Consider the following 13,172-nt stretch of genomic DNA (forward strand, 5'->3'; position numbering starts at 1 on the left):
GCAGACAGCGGACAGAAGAACCCTGGCTCTGCAGCCCCTTGGCCCCTCTGGGCTCTGGTTCCAGTGACACCACTTGGAAAACTGCAGAAGCTGCTAAAGATCACGCCCCCTCCTCTGTGGACCAGGGAGGAGGACGTCAGCCCCCACTTCCAGGGTGGTGGAGTGCCCAGCACAGTGCCTGGCGTGCTGCAAATGCCACATAAATGTCACCTTCTTCGTCATCACCTTCATCACCATCACCGTCACCCACACGTTCCTGCAATAATGTCCCTGGCTTTGCAGATTCTGAGCCCCTAAGTCTTGCACGAGCCATCCTGTGCCTGGCAGGAGGATCAGATGAATCATGGCACAGAACCACGCAGATGAGAGGAAGGGTCGGATTCAGGGGCCCTGAGTCAGTGACTGCCCTTTGCTCGATGCCTCACATCCCTGACTCAGACACAAGCACCTCTAAGGACACTTTATTTACGGTTACTCTGGGTCACTGAAGCAGCACGTGCCCAGAGAGGCTGCCAGGGGCACCCCCACTGCCCATTCAGTTAAAACAATAGTGAATCTAGGACTCCAGGCCCAACAAACTCGTGGCCAGCTCCATCCGCATCTCAGTGGGTATCTTTGTATGGTGATAATTGTCTCTTCTAGACAGAAGCGTTCTTGAGATGACACATGCTCCAAACACCTCTGGACTCTGTCAACCCCCACCTCCGCCTCCCACTTTTCCCTAATGGTACCAACTGAAAAGATGGTGATGTATCAATATGAAGCTTAGCAGCACAGCCTCATGTAACTGTGTTGGAATTTCCACACGCTGCTTAATGCTGTGGGTGCATAAAAGTGTAAAGCAGTAAAAACCTACCCTTTCCACCCACAAATCCTACTTTAAAGGTCTCCGTCTGCTGATGGAGCAGGGATGGGGTGGGAAATGTTGCATTTGGAATCTTATACTTCCTTTGTCCTCTATGATCAAAATGTGTGGAAAGTTTGAGGTAGGGAGAAAGGAAAAAAGATTTATTGAATGTTTGCTCTGTTAGGTGGCAGGCTCTGTGCTAACATCTTTGCCTAGATATTGCATTTAACCCTTATGGCTGCCCTGTGAAGATGGAATCATTTATAGATGCAAAACTGAGGCCATGAGCTGTTCATGTCCTTGAACCAGCAGAACCCAGATGACAGCCCAGGGCTGCCCCACTCACAAATACACTGACAGCTTACTGAAGGGGGGAAAAAAGGCCCAACTCCAGCTTGGTGACACTTTTCACATTGATGGTTGTTTTAAATGCTTGTGTTTTTGTTTTTTCTTTTTGATGCAACATTTTCTGCATAATTAATTGCTTTCGGAAATCACAGAGCAATTTCCCATTCACTGAGCCAAAAATGCCTCGTAGAAATGCAAATGCCAACGTGACTGCAGGATGTCTAAGTCAGGGTAGTGCCTGAGTGGGCATCTGGGGTGTCCTTGGGTGGAGTGGGACTCCAAGTCTGGGTGTGAGAGCAGGGCACTAGTCAAACGTGACAGCCACCTGGTGCGGGGCGGGGTGGCAGGGCGGACTTTCTTGCACAAAATGAGATGGCTCTGGGTAACAGGCTAAGGGAACCACTGTCAGCAACAAACTGCACATGACCAAAAGAAGTCGTGTGTCCTGTGGAGGCTGGGATGGGAGGGAACAGCCTCAGCTTAAGGGCCCAGTATGCCAGCCAGAATGGGTACCCATGGACCCCAAAGGCTGTTGGTCTGGATAAGGGGGAAGCCCTCTGGGAACACTAGGACCTCTCTTCCCCCCAACTGTTTGCTCCGTGGATAAAACACATGTGAAAAAAAGAAGGGTATGAAATGAAAGCATCCCCTTCTGAAAGAACAGAGAATAAAAGAGAGAGAGAGAGAGACTCCAAAATCTGTATGTTGGATTTAGGTCTAGACTTAACGGGGGAGCTAGGTGACCCTGTCTGGGAACTTCATGGGCCCTAGTACCTGAAAAGGTCACTGGGCAGAGCAGAAGAGTTCCCCTTGGAAAAGCAACAATCTGCACAAAGCAGCAGAGGGGACCAACTGGGATCTTCGACAAAATGGTCTGAAATCCTGGGTCCCAGAGCTCCCTGCAAGTCCCCCACCCACCCCCACTTCATCACTTCTCACCCACCGCATGTTTTATCAGCACTGCATTCAAGATGCAAGCCACAGCACGGAGGTTTTCCTATGATTCATGAACTGGCCAGAGGGCAAGGAGAACATACGTAGGAAGACCAGCACTTGGATGACCCCAAGTTGGGGACAAAACCATGGATTGTTTAGAGCCTGCTGTCACTCTGTGACAGCAGAGAGTTCATCTCCCCTGAGATACACAGCCAAGTCCCTGATATCTGCTGCCTGGGGGAAGGTGAAGGTCAAGGACTCTATAAACTCCAGCGACAGTTCAGCAAGGAGTTATGGAGGGAGCCCAAGCAACCAGGTGAGTGGGAACTCCTGGGTAACAGTCATGTGACTTACACACCTGGGACCCTCAGGTCAGACAGACTGTGCTCAGTGAATGTGCCCGAGTAAGCGCTTGAGTTAATACTAAGAAAATCAGTGTGGTCTGGAAAGATTTTTTCCTGTTTGTAGAAACATCTCTTGCCATCAGTAAGCTGTCACAGAGAAACTACTCTATAATAAGCAATGAGTGCTCAAAAGGAAATTAGATAAAGTAAGAACTTAATGAGCATGTATTACCTGAGGAGCGCTTTTTATTTTTTTTAATGTTTCGAATGATGCTAAGAGGCTGTGATGAACATTATGTCCTAAGCTCTGTGAAAACTGTCTTTAAAACTGATGCTGTCTTAGTTACTGAGCCATAAAGAGCGTCAAGATCCAGAGGCTGGCCGGGATGATCATTCTGCCTGTCTGGAACAAAAGGTAGTAAGGCTGAACAATGTAAGAACATTGCATTCTTGTCGTGAAAGACAATTGTTTGGAAAGAATGACAGAAAACAGGTTTCGGAGTGAGCGAGACCAGCTCCTCCATGTGGGCTGGGATCACAGAGACCAGTGCCTCTCATCATTAAAACCCAGCAAATGGGTTTTTGCTCCCACGTCTTCCTCAAATCCACAGCCCTGGGCCTCTATCCCGTTTCTACCGCCGCTGGTCTCTCCCATGTCGCTCATCCTTTCGGCCCTATTCGGAGGGCAGCTTCTCCAGGAAGTTTTGCTGACCCTCCCAGGCCAAGGCCCAGTTGGCTACTCTTATCTCTGCCCTTCTGCAGCACTTTGCATCTTCCTGACCACAGACTCCCACACCAGGCTGAAATAACTGTATTTGCACCTGTCTTCTTTTTTTGTATGGCTGGTAAGAAACCATGTCCTTACTCCTGGCACAGTAACTGTAGACCAGCTGGATGGATGGACGGATGGACAGACAGATGGATAAGAGGATGGATGGATAGACGAGGGATGGATGGATGGGTAACTGGAGGAAGGGAGAGATATATGTATGGATGGATAGATGGACAGGTAGATTTCTTATATGCTAAGTCCATTCTGAATGCTCCTCTTCCACCCTCTTACCTTTGAATGACACAACAAGGCTCATCCCACTTTTATTCCTAAGAATCTGATCTCCCTCAGCTCTGCTGAGGTCTTTTGTTGATTCTCCAACTCTCCAACTTCCTGCCTCTGTAAGGCCTTTATAGACACTTTTTACCATAAACCTGGTGTTCCACAGGTTCAGTCTTTGGCCTATTTCTCTTCTCACCCACTTTCTCTGGGGAATAAATCCCATCATATTTACACTCTCAATGACTTCTATGTTGATGATCCTCAAATCTATCCCTATATTCAACCCCCTTCTCTGACCTTCCCTCAGGTTTTACATTGATTCACTCATTTATTCATTCAGCAAATATTAAGTGTAGAATACTGTTCAAGCACAGTTTTAGGCACTTGGGATATATCACAGTTCGAGAACCCTAACTGGGGAAGTTACACTATAGTGGACAAAAGAGGCAAACAATAATCAAAACAAATAAATAAACTATATAGTATGTTAGAAGCTGATAAATGTGTGAAAAAAAGGAGAACAGGATAAGGGGGGTGGGCAAGGACTTACATGTTAAATAAGGTGACCAGTGTAAACACGTTAAAATGAGATTTAAGGAGATGTGGAGGTGATGGAGTTTGTCTGGGAGCATCTGGGGAAAGAGTGGGCCAGCAGAGACAACAGTGGGAGCAAAGGCTAGAGGTGGACACGCCTAGTGCATTCGAGGACCAGCAAAGGGCCCAGAGTGTCTGAAACAGACAAAGGAGAGACAGGGGAGCCAGAGAAGAGGCCAGACAGGTAAGGGCAAGGGGACAGTTCATGTTGGACTCTGAGATCATTAGAAGGCCTGCGTCTTCATCTCTGAGTGCCTGGCTGTATGGGCACTTCCATGTGGATGGAAGCGTGCACTGTGGACTCCATTTCATTTCCCTGAGCCTGGTACTTTCCCCTCCCTCTTGCTGTGGACACTGCCTACGGTGGCTTCCACTGGGCCAGAGGACATAGGCCCTCTGGCTGGTCCAAGGAGGGGTACATGAGCCAAACAAGGCTAAAGTCTGTGGCTGGGATTTTTCCAACAGGTTTCAGAGGGGGAAGCCCACTCTTTGATGGTGAGGTGATAAGATAAGCATCTCTTATCTTGGGTGGGGGGAAGGAAGCAGAGCCCCTGAGCTGGGCAGGCGCAGGGAGGGCCTGGCTAGAGAAAGCCAGAAAGCTGAGTATATCTGGACAGGCATTTCTCAGCAACAGGCTCCAGCAGGAACAGACAAATGGCTTCACACTCGCCTCTGCCAAAGGAAAGATAAGGAGAGAGATAGGAGGCGACAAGATGGAGAAAGTTGTAGTGGGTTTCCGCTTGATTCACAGCTCAGGTTACCCCTGTGAGACAGGGACATGGCAGGCTCAGACCCTGCTCAGCTGGTGCCAAGTGGATGTGCAGGCTCGGGAGTGGAGATCTGGGAGATCCACCAGGAAGTGCGCTCCTCCCCACCATTCAGCAGATGCTGGGGGGAGACATCCCTGCTCTCTGCTTGATGAATCTGTACACATATAGGAGCTTTCCCCAACCCCGTGGGAGTCCTGGGGGGCTCCAGCCTGGAGACTTGGTGGCAGGCAGTTCATGCAGGTGGGGCACCTTAAAAAATGAGCTATCCCACCCTGCACCGCTAAAGACACCCATGTAATCATTTGAAATGAAAACTGCTCAAATGAACTGGAAAATGTTTTACTTGTGTTTTCTCATATTCCTGAACCTTTCTTTCCATGGTTCAAAAGTTTGCATTGTCTAATTGCTGATTTCCATTCGTGAATGAATCAGCGTAAAATAAAATTAAGTGACAAATTAATCTCCCCTTTTAGTTTTAGGCATTAATTATCCTCTGAGCCATTTTCTTGTGCGCTTGCCACATGTCAAGACAAGCCGGGAGATCGCGTGATGTCGAATCTAGTTTTCAACTCAGGAAGGTAGCCCAAAGAGCGGAGGATGTCCTTGCTCTTTAAAAGTCGCAGTTTACTATGCAAAACAGCTTTGATTCCAAGCAAAGGAAATACATTCTCCCCTTTTAAAGATATATTGGTACTGTCAGGCCAAGGAAGTCACTGGAGAAGAAATTTGCTGCATGGTTTTGTGACATGTTTCCCCAGTTGTCCCAGTTAACACATTAACAACAACATATTTCCTCTAAGTATAACAGGGTCAGCGTCAGTATGGAAAATGTGGTGTTGGCTAGGGCAGAATTTTGAAAGTTACATATGCCGTTCCTCTGGAGCTGTACCAAAGGAGACCTTCATGGTTCTGCTAAAAAAGCAAAACAAAACAAAACACAACCAGGCCCCCAGGATACAATTATAGGATCCTTAGTTCCCGGGGAAAGCTAAATCCATATATACTCGGTCACTTGGTCAAAACTACCACTCTTAGCAACTATGGGGAGGCAGAGCCTGGGTACCGAGGCGGTTTTGTTTAGTTGCTAAGTTGTGCCTGACACTTTGGCTACTCCATGGACGATAGCCTGACAGGCTCCTCTGTCCATGGGATTTCCTAGGCAAGAATACTGGAGTGGGTTGCCATTTTCTTCTCTAGATCTTTCCAACCCAGGGACTGAAAACCAGTCTTCTGCACTGGCAGTGGGTGTATATGTTAAGTCGCTTCAGTCATGTCCAACTGTTTGTGACCCTATGACTCTTTGTGACCCCACCAGGCTCCTCTGTCCATGGGACTCTCCAGGCAAGAATACTGGAGTGGATTGCCGTGCCCTCGTCCTGGGGACCTTTCCAACGCAGGCATCGAACCTGCGTCTTTTATGTCTCCTGCGTTGGCTGACACTTTCTTTACCACTAGCGCCACCTAGAGAGCCCCTGCATTGGCAGAGAAGCAAGTCAGTCTTGGAGTAGGTGTGGACAAGAAAGCCTTGGAGACAGAGGGCCCTGATCCCTTTCCTTTCAAAATTCAGTATTATCAGAATCTGCTGAAAAGGTATGCGATACCCTTGACCAAGCACTGTTTAAGCCTTAAAAAAGCAATATGGAACAATATGGATGAACCTGAAGGACATTATGTTAAGTGAAATAAAACAGTCACAGAAGGACAAATACTGCATCATTCCACTTTGCATGAGGTATCTAAAATCATCAAACTCACAGACCCAAAGAACAGAATTGTCTGGTGCCAGGAACTAGGGGGAGCGGAAGCAGATAGTTTCTGATCAGTGGGAACAAAAGCTCAATTATGCAAGATGAGTAACTTCTAGAGTTCTACTGTACAATATTTTGCCTGTAGACAATTCCATATTGCACACTTAACAACCTGTTAAGAGAGTAGATTTCATATTAAGTGTTCTTATGGCAGAAAGTGAAGAAGAACTAAAGAGCCTCTTGATGAAAGTAAAAGAGGAGAGTGAAAAAGTTGGCTTAAAGCTCAACATTCAGAAAACTAAGATCATGGCATCTGGTCCCATCACTTCATGGCAAATAGATGGGGAAACAGTAGAAACAGTGGCTGACTTTATTTTTGGGGACTCCAAAACCACTGCAGATGGTGACTGCAGCCATGAAATTAAAAGACGCTTACTCCTTGGGAGGAAAGTTATGACCAACCTAGACAGCATACTAAAAAGCAGAGACGTTGCTTTGGCGACCAAGGTCCGTTTAGTCAAGGCTATAGTTTTTCCAGTAGTCATGTATGGATGTGAGAGTTGGACTATAAACAAAGCCAAGTGCCAAAGAATTGATGCTTTTGAACTGTGGTGTTGGAGAAGACTCTTGAGAGTCCCTTGGACTGCAAGGAGATCCAACCAGTCCATCCTAAAAGAGATTAGTCCTGGGTGTTCATTGGAACGACTGATGCTGAAGCTGAAACTCCAATACTTTGGCCACCTGATGCAGAGAGTTGACTCATTTGAAAAGACCCTGACGCTGGGAAAGATTGAGGGCAGGAGGAGAAGGGGACGACAGAGGATGAGATGGTTGGATGGCATCACCGACTCAATGGACATGGGTTTGGGTGGACTCCGGGAGTTGGTGATGGACAGGGAGGCCTGGCGTGCTGCAGTTTATGGGGTTGCAAAGAGTAGGACACGACTGAGCGACTGAACTGAACTTAACACAATAAAACTTCAAGAAAAGAAGGAAAATGTTAACTGTAACACTCAATCCCACCTAGAATGCACTGCCAGTCGAGGGAGAGCCTGAGATGCTGTGTGTTCAAGCTGCAGGGCCGGATCTAATGGGAATCCCCTAGGACCCAGCCCCCAGGGCAAAACGTCACGTTTTGGGAAATAGTGGCTGCAGACCAAGTAGGAACAAAGAGTTGTTACTCTGCACCCAAGACTGTGGGACCTGAGCTGCAGGTGCAGAATGACCCCGAAGGGCACGGCCACCAAACCACCAAGCATACTCCAGGCTGTTCGCAACAGCAACACCATGTGGCGGCCTCGATAGTCACAAGTCAGGAGCGCTGGCCAGTAGCCTCTGGCTCCCTCTTTGCCTGGTGTTGGAAGCAGAACAAGTTCTGGCACATAAGTCTATAATTCGTAGATGAAAACAGGAGGGGGCTTGCTCAAGAGGAAGATGCTAGTTCTTTTGGTAATGAAGAACAGCGAAGGTGCCTGAGTGATTAATTAGAAAAATTAAAGAGCTATGAACATATTTGTTTGTAGCACCCAGTAACCTCAGATATGCAGATGACACCATCCTTATGGCAGAAAGTGAAGAACAACTAAAGAGCCTCTTGATGAAAGTGAAAGAGAAGAGTGGAAAAGTTGGCTTAAAACTCAACATTCAGAAAACTAAGATCATGGCATCTGGTCCCATCGCTTCATGGCAAATAGATGGGGAAACACTGGAAACAGTGACAGACTTTATTTTGGGGGGCTCTCAAATCACTGCAGATGGTGACTGCAGCCATGAAATTAAAAGACGCTTACTCCTTGGAAGGAAAGTTATTACCAACCTAGACAGCATATTAAAAAGCAGAGACATTACTTTATTAACAAAGGTCCATCTAGTCAAAGCTATGGTTTTTCCAGTAGTCATGTATGGATGTGAGAGTTAGACTATAAACAAAGCTGAGTGCCAAAGAATTGATGCTTTTGAACTATGGTGTTGGAGAAGACTCTTGAGAGACCCTTGGACTGCAAGGAGATTCAACCAGCCCATCCTAAAGGAAATCAGTCCTGAATATTCACTGGAAGGACTGATGCTGAAGCTGAAGCTCCCATACTTTGGCCACCTGATGTGAAGGACTGACTCATTTGAAAAGACCCTGATGCTGGGAAAGACTGAAGGCATGAGGAGTAGGGGACGACAGAGGATGAGATGGTTGGATGGCATCACCAACTCAATGGACTTGAATTTGAGTAAATTCCGGGAGTTAGTGATGGACAGGAAGGGCTGGTGTGCTGCAGTCCATGGGGTCTCAAAGAGTCAGACATGACTGAGTGACTGAACTGAACTGAGCCAGGGTCCAAGTGCTGAGCTTACTTAGTATGTCAGAGTTTGGGCAGAAGGAGGAGAGAGTCGCAAGTTTGAATTTTGTACATAAACCAGGTGCATCAAGGATAAAGGAATCGGCTCCCTTTAGGATCAAACCAACCAGAGCAAACTGGCAAGGGAGACACTGTGCTTACCTCCAAGTAAGACCTGGAGGCTGTTACATTTCATCACCCTCTTCCTCTACTACCTCCGAGTTTGCTTTTCTGCAGACAAGTTTAGGAGGACTAAACAGTCAAGCTCTCACCTCTCCCTTGCCACCCTGAGAGGAAAGAACCTGTTGGCTTCTCTAAAAGGGGAAGGCAGAAAAGGCAACGCTGAAGTTGCGTCTCCTCTGTTTGAAGGCATAAGGCCGGAGAGACAGGTTTTGTGCAGAGGCACCGCTGGTCCCTGGGGAAGGAAACCTGTGTGCTTGGAGTTGGAAAACATTAAGTGCAGGGAAGTTTTAATGAGCTTTAGCAGCTCTTTGATAATGACTGATGTTGAGATGGCAATGGAACATTTGAAAGGCGAGCTTTCAAAGAATATGCTTTTTAGGAAGCGATTTCCCCTCTTGTCATCCCTTCCCTTTGGGGATCCTCACATTGGGCCTTTCGCCATCCCACTGGGGGTACCTCCCTTCCTCTGATGGATCTAGGTCAGAGCTACTTTAACATGAATCCCCCTCCGCCAAAGCTCCAGCTGCTGCTGTGGGTAGTAGTAACTACAAGGGCTTCACTGAGATGGATCGAGCAGGGATGCAATAAAAGGCATAAAATTAAAGACAAGATTAATAAAACCTGATGAAAGAAAACACTGCCAGCCTACCTAGCAGCTTAAATTACATTTACCACATGCGACAGGGAGGGGGTAATCATGAGTGATAAGTCCAGGCTCAGCTCAGGAAAGAAATTCCAGTCTAAATAACGACAGGTAACACCAGGGGAAGTCACTGATTCACCTTCCTAGAGAGGACTCAAGACGGGGTATAAAACCCATCAATCACACTGAGGCCAATTTCCCCTGGTCGGGCCCCCAACAGTCTAGGATCTAGATTCCCAAACAGCCCAGAGCCAGAAACACGGCAGACACACAAAAGCGGTTTCTGGTTGTCACTTCCAGTCCAGTGGTGGCTGCTGTCACCGCAGCCCAACCTTGGGAGTGACCAGGCACAGTCAGTCCTTAGGTGAGGGCTGTCCAGCTGTCCCCTGTTCCTTGTTGCTCCATCAGCTGAAGTCACTCCATGCTACCGGGGCTGCCGCAATGCACATGGTCCCTGGAGCCAACCTGGTCCCTCAACAGCACCCAAACCATCCCCTTCCCTATAGATTCTTCTGCCGCCTCCTCGGAACACTTCCAAGTTCCCAAACTTCTTGCTGTTTCTCACCGCAGCTTAGCAGGGAAGCAATCCGATTTGACTAGTTCTCATCAACCCTCCAAAGAGTTTCTGTTTTTATAGGGCAGGCCAACTGATGCAAACGAACCCTCAGAATAGGCTTTCAGGCTGCAGAGGGGGTATCAGGAAGCCTCTCTGGACGTCTCGTGCAAGACACACCTCGCTAGACGAGGAGGGAAGGCTCCATCACCATGCTCTCTCCCTCCTCCCAGCCTTGGCTTAGTGGACGGAGGGCTGACTCACTGCTACATCCCCCCCGCTTATAGCAGCCTCCCATCTCCAGGCCTCCTGGCTTGAACCATCAGTGAAAAGGTGACGTCTCCTGCAGAGACAGGGATGGCTGCAGCTGGCTTCCAGCCAAGGAAAACCCTGGAAAGACCTGCTCTTAGCAGAAGGACTCCTGCTCAAAGACTGAAGGGGCCCAGGAACATGGGATTCGGGTGCAGGGTCTTCAGGTGATAATCTTTAGATTTTCAGCTCCCTGGCATTCTAATCCCAGGTGAAGCTCCCGCAGTTTCTCCCTTGGTCTGGCCCCTCATCACACTCAGTGGTAAAGAACTTGCCTGCCAATGCAGGGGACATAAAAGACACGGGTTCAATCCCTGGGTGGGGAAGATGTCCTGATGGAGGGCCTGGCAACCCACTCCAGTATTCTTGCCTGGAGAATCCCATGGACAGAGGGGCCTGGTGGGCTACAGTCCATGGGGTCACGAAGAGTCGGACACGACTAAAGTGACTTAGCACTAGAAAGTTCTCAGAGTCCCTGGAGGATTGGTTTCCCCAGGTTATGGCTGCAAGGAGGCCCTGCCTCTTCCTCAGGACCCCTGGAGCACAGCTATCCCTGATCACAGCACTCAGCTATGAGGGTCTCAATGCAACAGGGGTGACAGGTGAGGAAGAGTCACACTGCCTGAACACCTGACTTCTCCCACAAGCTCAGTCATTTGAGTTCTTCCTCACATAGCTTCCACCTTGGGAAAAAAATGGAGACATTACTTCCAGAAAGTCTTCCGCATGAGGGGGGTTCTCCGGTTAACGAGCACTTTTATTTTCCTTTGGTCACTAAGGAAATGGCAACCCACTCCAGTGTTCTTGCCTGGAGAATCCCAGGGATAGGGGAGCCTGGTGGGCTGCCATCTCTGGGTCGCACAGAGTCGGACACGACTGAAGCAACTCAGCAGCAGAGCTAGTCTAAGGAAAGAACGGGACTCTGGTCTATCAGAAGAAAACTTAAACTGACCAGAACTTTCGCTCACCAGAATCCTCCCAACTATCAGACAGATTCTTCTCTGCCTTCTGCTCCTAAGAAAGGGGAAACTTAGAAGAAAACAAGCATATAGTCACACCTTCACCTACTTGTCCGCCCATGAAATTTATCAAGTGCGTGGGATTTTGTCAGCAACCGTATTTGAAGACTCCTGACTCTGTCCCGAGGGCAGAGTACAGGTGCTGTCCGATGATGCCCCCGTCTGCATCTCTAACCTGACATCCACCCTGTGCTCTGAATGCAGCACCGGCATTGCCTCAGGCTGCGAAGACTCGAGTCTCTGCTAATCAAAATCTACTGGCTTCCATCAGCAGTGAATTCAACCCGAAGTTCTGGAAGGACACACATCAAACTGTCGACAGTGACGGCTGGGAGCAAGTGAGAACAGAAAGACAAGACACGTTTCCTTTCTTTCTACTTAATTCTCTACAGCTTTTTTGCTCTGAAAAAAGTATATATACATAGAATATATTCATGGAGTCCCTAAACATTAAAATAAATTAATACATGGCCAAAAAGGAAAATAAGTGCCTGTTTTCAACAACACAGCCCAGACTCTGCCAGGTCTCTGATCGGGGCTGAGATCCAGAAGCATGGAAAGCATCTGTTCTCAGATAGGTTGATGATTAAATGACCCAGAACAGACCTAGGCATTCTGGAAGTTCTCCTCTTCAGGGCTGGACACAGCTCCACCCTCTTGCTGCTGTCTTCCAGCTTTGTGATCTTGATGCGAAACGCCCCTCTATTTCCACCAGCCCTCATTCCACTTTCTTAACCCTTTTTGACCCCTGACAGCTCTCAGTTCTAGTAGTGGGGGCACATGTCTTCAAGCTCACCTGACCTCAGGTGACTCTCTGAACTTATTGAGCACAGTCCTATTTCCCTCATTCCCTCACTCTCAGATTAAAGATGGAAACCTTCCTGAGTGCAAGAGCCTGATGCCTGCCCAGTTTCTGAAGGACCTTGTCCTGGAGGCAGAGGTCAGTTTTGGCCCCATCCATCCCAACAACTCCCCTCTCCCACCCCACGGAGAAACTGAGAAAACAGAGAGCGGGCCACTCTCTGCCACCTCATTCATCACGCAGCTGCCGGCGCACTTACCTGCAGATGTAATTGGTCTTGCAGGACTCCTGCAAGCTCAAGCAGTTGGGTTTCTCCCTCTCCTCGTAGGAGCACACGGGCACGATGGTCTGCCGCCTCCGCTCGGTGCAGGCGATGTCTCGGCAGGAACAGAAGAGCATCCCATAGCTGTGCTTGGCCGGGACCTTGTCAAAGAACTGCCGGAGGGCCTTGTGGCACTTGCGCCGGTTGCAGACGTCATTGGACATGCTGGTGGTGCACGGGGTGATGTAGGCCGACCTGTACTTCTTGCAGGTGTCGTCCAGGTTGCAGGCCTTGGCGGCGTCCAGGCAGTTGTTCCCTTTCGAGATGTGCTCCACTGCAGAAAGGAGAGAGAGGCAGGTGACCACAGGGCTAGGTGCCGGGGCGGCTCGCACAGGTCCTCTGCTTGCACTGAGATCTGGCCTCTCACCAC

The 13,172-nt window shown here is 48.6% G+C and overlaps 1 protein-coding gene across 4 annotated transcripts in view; it reads right to left on the bottom strand.

The window, feature by feature from the left end:
• Positions 1-13,172, bottom strand: part of GFRA1 (GDNF family receptor alpha 1) — a 235,843-nt gene that overhangs the window by 60,991 nt on the left and 161,680 nt on the right. For all 4 annotated transcript variants that reach the window (XM_027960172.3, XM_060404737.1, XM_042238457.2 and 1 more), the window contains one exon: positions 12,740-13,076. In XM_027960172.3, the coding sequence (XP_027815973.1) occupies positions 12,740-13,076 (337 nt within the window). The remainder of the gene's footprint in view (positions 1-12,739; positions 13,077-13,172) is intronic.

Source organism: Ovis aries, chromosome 22 (genome assembly GCF_016772045.2).
Source record: "Ovis aries strain OAR_USU_Benz2616 breed Rambouillet chromosome 22, ARS-UI_Ramb_v3.0, whole genome shotgun sequence".
Taxonomy (NCBI): Eukaryota; Metazoa; Chordata; class Mammalia; order Artiodactyla; family Bovidae; genus Ovis; species Ovis aries.